Source organism: Lactuca saligna, chromosome 2 (assembly GCF_052625555.1).
Source record: "Lactuca saligna cultivar CGN05327 chromosome 2, ASM5262555v1, whole genome shotgun sequence".
Lineage (NCBI taxonomy): Eukaryota > Viridiplantae > Streptophyta > Magnoliopsida > Asterales > Asteraceae > Lactuca > Lactuca saligna.
This window is the reverse complement of record NC_136418.1, coordinates 182,741,961-182,753,231: the sequence shown is the minus strand read 5'-3', so window position 1 is coordinate 182,753,231 and position 11,271 is coordinate 182,741,961. Positions and strand designations below refer to the sequence as shown.

At 30.4% G+C, this 11,271-nt stretch overlaps 1 protein-coding gene across 1 annotated transcript; it reads right to left on the bottom strand.

The window, feature by feature from the left end:
• Window positions 1-2,820: 2,820 nt before the first annotated feature.
• On the bottom strand, window positions 2,821-9,703 carry LOC145030484 (uncharacterized). Its single transcript, XM_078978848.1, has 9 exons — window positions 9,520-9,703; window positions 9,388-9,416; window positions 8,979-9,286; window positions 7,958-8,886; window positions 7,812-7,841; window positions 6,624-7,709; window positions 4,943-6,453; window positions 3,359-3,583; window positions 2,821-3,129 (listed from the first exon to the last, which is right to left on the bottom strand). Exons 1-9 carry the CDS (start codon window positions 9,701-9,703, stop codon window positions 2,821-2,823), a joined length of 4,611 nt encoding a protein of 1,536 aa, XP_078834974.1.
• Window positions 9,704-11,271: the final 1,568 nt, after the last annotated feature.

The window sequence follows — 11,271 nt, the reverse complement described above, 5'->3', positions numbered from 1 at the left end:
TACCCAACATACTTGTATATTTAAAATACGTATACAGTTCAAATCATTTAAAACATGTATAAAAAAAAGGTTCACCCAACATAGACAACAAGTATTCAGATAATATGCACACATATCATGTAGTTTATATAAAATACTTCATATCCATGTGTAAGATGAAAGTAACTATGCACTCACCTGAGAAGGTGGTGACTCGGTACTCGGACCGCGAGTAGTTAAAAAGATATTATAACGACACTTATATAAGTCATAATAATAGCTCAAATATTTATTATAAATTTATAATAACAATACTAATTTTAAATATAAACTATATTCAAAATAGGGTAAGCATAATTTACTTACAATGGGATTTTATCTAGGAGTCGAGCTCTACAGGGGCAGAACTTCATCGCTGAATCTTTCTAAGAAAGATTCGCGCAGCGCTTCAATGCTCACCTTACTATACTAAAACTACAGAAAGAAAAGTCGAATCACGAGGGACCGAAATGCTCGGGGGATAAGGAGAGAAAGACTCTTGAATCAAGAGAATGGTGCAAGAAATATGAGAGCTCAAGGCTCTTATTTATACTAATTAAATTTTCAAAAGCTATCCTCCATAATTACTTAATGACCTTTTAGTTATATAAACAACTAAACATCTCTTTATAATACTATTTTAAATAGATTTAACGGTATTTGTACTAAACTAATGTCGAAAGAACTCAACATTAGTCTTATAATTACCGCATCGTCGATACCTTTCTAATGATATATACATATGTATATATATGTGTACGTACATATGATTTATACTTTATTTTAATACGTAAATATGCTATTATAATTTGTAACTCGTTCATACGAACTCCGTTTTTGACGTTATTTATATCCACGTGTAGGTGGAGACCTACTTTACAACTTTCGTTTAGACTCCGTCGGCTAATTTTGAATTTATTTTTAAAGTTATATCCACGTGTAGGGGACCTAGTTGTGCGATTTGGACTCTCGAGTTGAGTTTTAGACCTTAATTATTAATTAGGGTTATTCTCACCTGTGTGGTTGAATAGTTCCAATAGTTCGGGTGTGAGATTTACTTGTCACCGGTATCAGGTGAGTCTCCTCAGTTATTCTCACCTGTGTGGTAGAATAGTTGTATATGTGTGACTAGCTGGGTCTAATTGTTATTATTATGTTATGCTATTTATATATGACTGAGATTGTTGATAGTCTCCAGGGTTGCTGACAACCTATAGGGCATGCTGTTAGCTCACTGGGACTGTTGATAGTTACAGGGTTGGTGATAACCCATAGTTGTTTATTTATGTTGTGTTTTATGTGGTATCTTAGGGAACTCACTAAACTTTGTGCTTATAGTTGTTGATTTTTATGTGGCTGGTACTTCTAAGGACCGTCGGAAGATGAAATTCTGATTGTACACACTCGTTGGGAGATTTACTACTGGGATAGTTTATAAACTCTGATATTTTGTGACAATGGTTGTTTTGGATAATTATGTATTTTATAACTTGACTTTTGAAACCTTAATTTTGGTAAATTAAAAATGAAAATTTTGGTCTAAAATTTGAGGTGTTACATGCCTCCTAAAATTTGAGTTGTTTAAAATGAAAATTTTGGTATAAAATTTGGATAGTTATGTATTTGATAACTTGGTTTATGAAACCTTAATTTTGTTAAATTAAAAATGAAAATTTTGGTCTAAATTTTTTTGTGTTGATGATCAGGAAATTCTAAGAGAAAAGCTCTTATAATTGATTAATGTTGAATTTGTCTTTGTGTTATTTGGATTTAATATATATGTATTAGGATGGTGGTAATTTTCATTTGAGTTTACTGTATGTGTATCTGGATTGTTGTTTTAATTTAAGGTACTTGTCTTTGTTATGTACATGTGATGTGAAAGGTTATGTTGGTCATTTTTATTCAATGTTGTTGTTATTAGTAAATTAAGGACATAAAAGGGTAGTTTGGTAAAGTTTTAGAGTGTATTGCATTCTGTTTGTAAATTAATGACATAAAAGGATATTTTGGTCACTTATGAATGTATGTTGCCCTTTTAAGTAAACTCATGACATAAAAAGGTATTTTGGTCACTTATGAAATTATGTTGCCTTTTTAAGTAAACTTATGACATAAAAGGGTATTTTGGTTACTTATGAAAGTATGTTGCCTTTTTAAGTAAACTCATGACATAAAAGAGTATTTTGGTCACTTATGAAAGTATGTTGCCTTTTCTAAGTAAACTCATGACATAAAATGGTATTTTGTATATGCATGTGAATGTAATAAAGGTGATATTTACAAAAGATCGTTGTGTATATTTTGCATGGAAAAATTTGGAATAATGTGTATGCATGTGAATGTGTTATATGGTCCCAAATATGGTTCTTTAATGAGTTGAAAGTCCCATTTTTCCATTATAAAAACATCCACTGACTATTAACTGAAAATGGTCCCCATACATAGTGTACTTTCACATGGACCACTTTCTACTTTATTCCCAATATAATACCATCCACTGCAACCAATTTAATTATATATAATAAAAGGAAAACAAGCCATGCATGTTTCAATAACATGAACATTTCCAACATCTTATTATACAAAATACCCTATAATTGGGACTTTCAATCTGGCTTTACAATAGTTATAAAATGCCCTTTCATTAGGGACTTACCAGCTTACAACATCAACACATCAAGGTTGACACCCCTAAATTCTAACTAAAAGCAGCTTCCAAACATACAAAATGCCAATCGTTATTGAGTTTCTAGTTTGCCTTTACAAAAACATACAAAAGCTTATACCAACCCTCTCTAACTAACTACAATCACTCCTTAACATAAAAACACAAAATACAAAGCCAACAAACATCAACACAACTATCATCCTGTACCTAACTATTGCTTTCCTCGAATCAAAAACATCTTTCTTACTCTTTGCCACCTTACACTTCTCTTGTGACAACATGAACTCCACTTCAGTAACCATTGTCCTCAAATTGTTCATCTCAGACAAATCCTCTTTAGCATCCAGTTTCTGCTTAAGAGAATATAGAAGGTTTTTGTAGTACCCTTCTTCTTGTTCATCGTCTATCCATTTAAAGAAGTTACATTTCTTGAGCCTAGTCTGTAAATATCCAATCCATTAAAAAAATGCAAATGCTTTGATTTAGATAGTAAATAAAGATTAAGAAAATCAACTGCCTTTAATGGATTAACGAAATGGGTTTGATTCATGATCACAAAAATTCCTCAAGAAGAAAATAAAATTAGTTTTTTTCTTCCAAATACGAATCTAACATGATCGGCTTTTCACGAAGAAACACCACAATCAAACCCTAAAATATGAAGGTTACATGATCAGGATTATCAGGACCTACCAAACTGTTTCGATAATTCCAGAAACACCTCCCAGGGTTTGTTCTCTTCCAACACGTTCGTTCTTTAGTTGGAACGTTGTAATCGCAAAGCTTTAACCCTTCTCGCACTTTAACACGAGTCATCTGTATCTGATTCCTTGAAGTGGACGAGCTGGAAGACATTGTTCTTAATGATGACAAGAGTCGGTTGAGAGGATTTGACTTTCACAAAAGGGTAAGTAACATTTAAATAGTGGTCTGATTCAGGGTTTCACTTAATAAGGGTTGTTAGACGAGTCATCTTCTTCGACAAATTAGCACCCCACATACATGTTACATGTAACATTGTTGGACACATCACTCAGCTACATAAGCATTGAAACTGGTAAACCATCCAATTTTTTGAAAAATAGTGTAATTAAAAGGTAAAAATGAAGTTTAGTGGTCTAATGTACCAAAAAGAAAACTTTATTGACCAAATTAGACAAATATCAATACTTTCATATCCTACAATATCATTTTTCCTTATAAATTTATCTGTTCTTTTACATTTTTACATTTTTATTTTTTATTTTTTGGCTTCTTTGGAGTTTCTATCTAACTTATGAGCATATTAATCATTTGTTTAGTTGTTGGTACATTTTTATTTTTATTTTTATTTTTTTATTTTTTGGCTTCGGAGTTTCTATCTAACTTATAAGCATATTAATCATTTGTTTAGTTGTTGGTGTTCTCATTAAGTTTGCAATGATTTGTGGAACATCAATGTGTAATTCATAAATGAAAAACAGTTAACCGACGCAACACATATAATTAAATTAAGTTAAAAAAATATCGTAAAGAGAATGCTTTACTTAATTAGTATAAATATTTTTTTGTTTACATCTAAATCATAAACAGAGTCCAATTTTATAACACACGTGCACTTAACTTGGAATCCCGTTTCGACACCGAGCCAAGAAGAAAATCTGTAATCGGGCTTCTTATTTAATGACGCTAGAATTATAATAATGCCAAATTAAGATTATATTTAATATCCATTAGCTACTTATTATAGCTTTTATAATATTAATACCTAGTGGGATCGCAAAAATACTATAACCATAGCAAATTGCTACCCGTCTAAAACTAACAATAAAATGAACCAGAGAATTATTAACATACTAGGTTTAAACCCGTGGAAATCCACGGGTGATAAATTGAAATATAATTATAGTTTTTAATTTGTAACAAAAAAAAAAGATATGAAAGTTTAGAAAAAATGAAGAATAGTGATATTAGCATTAATATGAATAAGTCAAATACAATAAAGTTGTAAAAATTAATTAATTAATATGATAGATGAAGTACGATACAAGAAAAGTAAATAAAAGATGGTAAAAAAGTAAATAAAAGATGGTAGAAAAGCATTGTTTATAAATTCCCAAAAACTTCCTTATAAACGACATTGGAAGTTTTATTTGTGAGACTACCATCCTTATATAAAATTAACAATTTTAATCCGTCCCTACTTTGGACTCTAGATAAAGCAACATACAATTGGCTATGTGAAAACACGGGATGTTTGAGAAACAAACCAACCTTGGATAATGACTGTCCCTGACTCTTATTAATGGTCATTGCAAAACATACAGCCAATGGAAACTGTCTTCTTCGAAATTTGAATGGAATTTTCTTTTCTGATGGAGTTAGAGACATTCTTGGAATAAAAGTGTGGTTTCCAATATTAGTTCCAGATATGATACGTGCCTCAATAACACATTTGCCCAATGAAATCACCTGGAGTCTTGTTCCATTACACAAGCCGTTTTTCTGATCAATATTTCTCAGCAACATAACTGGAACACCGATTTTTAAAACTAACTTATGGTTTGGTAAACCTGATACTTTCAGACCATTTAAAACATCAGGTGAATATAAATTTGCATCAAATTGATCATGGAGAAATTTAGATTGGCATATACTATCTGAACTTAAGTATTCAACCTCATCTCCTGGAAATTTCAATAGCAAACGATCGTTTATTTCTTGAACCACTTCGTTCTTTGGAGCAAGTATTGCTCTTTCTTGAACATAGCTTGTATTGTTGTACTTTTCCAAAATCGAAGGATATACAAACTCGATTAATGAACCTATAGGATCATGTGCATCATTAATGAGAATATCATCTGGAATATCAATAACCGTTTCTCCATCGTTGATACCACCAAGTTTGCCTTCTCCTATATCCAACAACCAATTTGCAAAATCTCCGATTTTTTCTATATCAGATTGATCCCTTCCAACACTTAGTCTCATGTTTTTTGTTAATTTATGGATCTTGCAATGTTGCCATAAATATGAAGAACTTAACGAAGCATTAACAATGTTTTGTCTACTTCCACCTGGAATAACAGGTAAGATCTGTCTAAAATCTCCTCCAAAAACAATAACTTTCCCTCCAAACGGAATATCTGAGTTGCTAGAATTTTCAGACTTGAATACATCTTTCAAACTTCGATCTAAAGCTTCAAATGCGTGCTTGTGGACCATAGGAGCTTCATCCCAAATTATCAATGAGGTTTTTCTCAATAAGCTTGCAAGGTCACTATCTGGATTTATTCTACAAACAGAATCCTCTGTTAGTTCAAATGGAATTATAAATCGGGAGTGTGCTGTTCTACCTCCGGGCAATAATAATGAAGCAATCCCACTTGAAGCAACATTTAGAACAATATGACCATCTTTTCTAATAGCGGCAGATATTGTCTTCCATAAAAAAGTTTTACCAGTTCCACCATAACCATAAACAAAGAAGACACCTCCTTTATTTTCTTTAACTGCACTCATGATATCAAGGAAAATGTGACGCTGCTCATTTGTCAATGCAAGAAACATACGATCAAACTCGGTCTTCATAGCGGTAATGTCATATTCTAGCTCCTCGGTGATAAGTCGATTGTTTGAAGAAGAAACAGAATCAAGATCCGGGATAGGCATGTTTTTATAATTTTTAAGACTCGAGTTATTCCGAAGTAAAACTTGTTCTATCTCGAACAAAGTTAAGTTCTTAAGCTGATCTTCATTGAGTGATAAGTCTGGAGGACAAAGAGCTAAGTAATTAGAAATATTATTAACAATATTTATTTATAATTAAAAGTATTGTTTAATGTATGTTTAAAAATAAATAAATGACTACTTAAATAATAATAATAATAATAATAATAATAATAATAATAATAATAATAATAATAATAATAATAATAATAATAATCTTTAATACCTGGTGACTTGAATCTATGTCGTTGGTTATAAAGAATTCCATCTGCCAAATATTCCCATGTGTTTTCCCAAACAACCTCCGGTTTAGACATACTGTTACACATCAACAATGTAGCAAATAAGAATCGTAGGTAAAAACCAGATCCAGAATGACTTGCTTCTTTGATTGCATCGATGTATTCATTGTCATCATCCAAGAGCCCAAGAGCATAACAAGCATCTCTAAAAGAAGAATATTCTTCACCATTTACTGTGCGAATTTCTTCAAATGATTTCGGACCTTTCACCTTATTTAACAAAATCCTTAGGAAATAAGCTTCCCCTAGTTTAGGTGAAACCGAATGAATTCTACCAATGCACTTTCCTACTTCCCTTGGCTTCCAAATCCTATCACCACGATTCCAAACAAACTTTGTAGGAAATTCAACATACGTAAGTTTCCGTGCATCACCATTAACTGCATTACACTCCATCCAAGCTGTGAACATTGAAGAAGCAACGGAGGGTTTGTCGAGAACATCGTGAATATCATCGTCTTCCCCATATACGATTTGTTGTTGACCAGGAAGATGAAAAGGAAGTCTAACCATAGAAGGATATCTGTAATGAACATCATATTTAAAAATTCTCCATGATGCTTCACATGCAGATAAATATCTACAGTCGTAATACTCATTTATTTCATCGACTACATCATTACTATCAGCTTCATTATTGCTTCGTACAACGGCAATTGTAGCTCTATCAGGTCCCTTGTTTATGTATTTGAATAAATACTTTATAGAAGAACCCTGATTGCACCATTCAACATTAATATGTGCCTGATATCTTTCCAATAGATATTTGTTGTATGGGACAACATTTCTATTATCCAATTTCACACCCGATTTTTCAACAAAATGACCATCATTTCTTCTCCTATATAATGGAAAACCATTCTGATCAACAGAGTTATGATTACAGAATTGTTTTGGAAAGTTTTTCGAACACTTGTTGTCGACCATGCATGGACAATTGATGTTTTCAGCTCCACATGGACCATGAATCATGAACTCTTGCACAAGTTTATACAACTTTGGATCTTCATCTATGTTTGGTATCTCAGCGGAAATTATCGTATCGATCAATTCAACAGTGGGTAACTTGTAGTCAGAATGCATAAATAAACATATATGACTATGCGGCAAACCTCTTTTTTGAAATTCAATTATATAAACAACTGCAAAATATTTTGGAAAAAAAATAAAAAATGATTATACCGTAAGGAAAAATATAAAAAATATGTAATAAAAATTATAACTTTTATCAATTATGAAGAAACATAATTTCAAATACCTGCTTGAACTATGCCGAAAATGTGATTCTCCCTTAGGTCTTTAATAAATGCATCAAGCTTGATCTTGAACAACCTACATAGTATATCAGGTCTGTCTTCTGGTTGAAGTGAAGTATCCTTAAGGAACCTTTTAACCTCTGGCCATTTGGGATTACACGTAAAGGTTATGAAGAAATCGGGATATCCAAACCATTTACATAGCGACATGGCATCCAAATAGTTTTGCAGCATATAACGCGCACCACCTGTGAAAGATGAAGGTAATATCACACGTTGGCCGATGTTGGAGATATTTGTAGTTCCTTGAGCTTTTTGTTTACTTAAATTCTCGTAAGACTCGCATCTAAGAACATGTTGTTGGCTACGTATGAAATACATTCTTTCACTTTCAATCATCGTATACGCATCTACCAAAAATTGTTGAAACAACCTTTTTGAATTAAGAATCAATGAGAACGAATGATCTCTGTCTTGAATTCTGAAAGCGAAAAATTCTCTCATTGTACATTTCGAGCGCTTGTTGTTGGTTGTAGATTCAACACCTCTATGAAGAATATCAACGTTGTAACCATCATCCCCATATGGAAATAGTAGCGGATATTGGAGAGGAAGGTAAGAAGGATGCAATTCACTGATACGCTGTAGAAATCCCGATTTTGTCTGAACAACAATATCTTTATTTTCAACCGAATCAAAATTGTCACCTACAATTAAAGCGGCAACCTCAGAAGCAGTTGGTAGGTTATATGTCCTTCCATCTCGATCCCTTTTCCCGATAATTCTTAACTTCATATCAACTTCAGGATTTTTTTTAAAAGTATCTCTTACCATCCTATAAGAGCTAACCAAGACATTATTTGAATCTAACATCACCTTCAAATCTTGAATAATATCATTATCGATTGATGTAGATTGATGCTTTTCCCCACTATAAAAATTGAAAATATACATAATATTAGTAAAAAAATAAAAATAAAAAAAGATTAAACTTAAGTATGAATAAGAAGTTTGAAAATATACCCAAAGCATGTTTGTCTATTTGAAATTTCGTTCTCAGTATCATAAATGTATAACTGAGAGAATTTTGGTTGCGATCCATTTGGTGGTAAAAGGCTTCCAATAGTATGATAATTTTGACCACCAAGTCTGAAAATATATGGAGCATTTCCTCTATTGATTGAATAATCAATTTTACCACCCATTGACGTAAAAGAAAACATTGAATTGTAACGTCGAATGTTTTTCATGAAGTTTTTGCTTTTAGAATCCGTTGCTCTGAACATTCTTTCATAAGTTGGTGGTGCGTTCTTTAAATCTGGTAGTTGAACCTTGCCATAACCACAACATAATGAATAATTTGTGTTTCCTTTTTTTTTTTTCCTCTTATGGATTCATTTGTCCATAATTTTGCATGACATGTTTGACATACAACAATTTGATCACCATGATCCAAATATTCTGTAAGAAAATAAAGTTGTTTTAGTAAAATATTTAATTTTATAAGTATATACAATATGATATTTCAGGTGTAAGATAAAAAATAGGTATATATATGTATTACCTTTGGAAATACCTACTATTAGGTTTTCATTATTAACTTCATGTACATCTTCTAGATCTGTTGTCAAGTCAATCAATGGAATAGGAGATAAATGTTCCAACTTCCTTTTTAATTTATGACATCCTGGATTTAACTTGATTGATGATGAAGAAGCAGTTATTGTAGATGCATTTCTTGAAGTCATGCCATTACGAAGTCCAGAGTAATGTATTTTATTTTGTAACGTTGAAGTAACATAGTTATTGAAACTAATATTAGCTGGAAAAAAGTAGTAAATATATATAAATATATTAGAAAGTGGTTAAAAGTAAATTTCAAAAACAAATATTATTACCGTTTGAAATGTTAGATAATGGAGTTCTAACATTTATACATGAAGGAGAAGATTGTAGGGGTGTACTTTGGTTTCCACGTGATCTATAGAAACAGACATTTTCATTTTGTTGAACAACGTTTTTTGATTGATCTGTAAAAAACAACATGTTATAAAAATTGAAGACATATATTATAAATTAAAAATTACAATTTCAAATTTTATATTAGTACAGGGGAATAATATAAAATGATGAGAATGTATGTATTTTTTATATAGGTTAATGAAGTGTAAAAATTTAAAAAAAAAAAATTACAGTTATCCGTGTTTTTCAAGACATGTGGTGTAGACGGATTTTGAACAGTGTATTTTGTATTCCTTTTCTTCGATCTCTTATTATCCAAATATAATTTTCTATGTCTTCTGTTCTCTCTTGCTTGCAAGTAGTACATATTATTGTTTATTCCTGCATAAAGAATAAAAGTATATGATATAAAATGTATAAAAGTGTAAATAGTTGTGTTTGCTATCAAAATTAAAATCATAAATGATTGAAATTTGGTTAACATTTAATTTTTGAAAATAATATATAATCAATAATAATAATAATGAAGAGAGAAATGTACCTTTCAAACTGTTGGTAACAAATATTACATTTGATGAATCTTCCGTTGTCGGTGAAGCAGGCAACTTATTTTCTATTTCGTATTATGTTAATACATATTAGTGTTGGAATAATACATGTTATTGTTTGATTATGAACTTGATTCAACGTGATATTATATTTATTTAAGTATGAATTTAACAATATATATTAAAAATATGTAGAAGTTATAAAAAAAATTATTTATATAATATGAAAATAAGTTATGCAATATTTTTATGTTATTAAAAGATTTCTTTAGAGCAAAAAAAATTTGTAAGAAAAATTAATTTTTTTTTGTGAAATACAGAATACATACCATTGTAAGCTGAAGTAATAGAATTTGTAGCGGTTGAAGTTTGATGGATCGATGTAGTAGACAAATTAATGTTATTTCTATTATCTAAATAAAAACAATTTAATTTTCTACTCTTTTTAGAATTAAACGACTTCATGATATGTCTGCAATCTGAAAAAATAAGAACAATTATTTTATAAAAAAAGATGATATGCAATAAAAATTATGAAATTTAAGTGCAATTTGTTTTATATAATTATATAAGTCGGTCAATTCTTGTAATATGATTGCATTTAAATATTTTTTATTTTTTTTATATACCTTAATATACAAATTATATTTATTGAATATTTATACACCATTGATAAAAGAAAATATGAACAAATAATATTTATATTAAAAAGAATTAATAGTTGTATGATATAAACACAACACCATAAATATATTTTTTTGTATTATTAAATTAGAAAATATTAAGTTTTCTTAGAGTTATTAGAG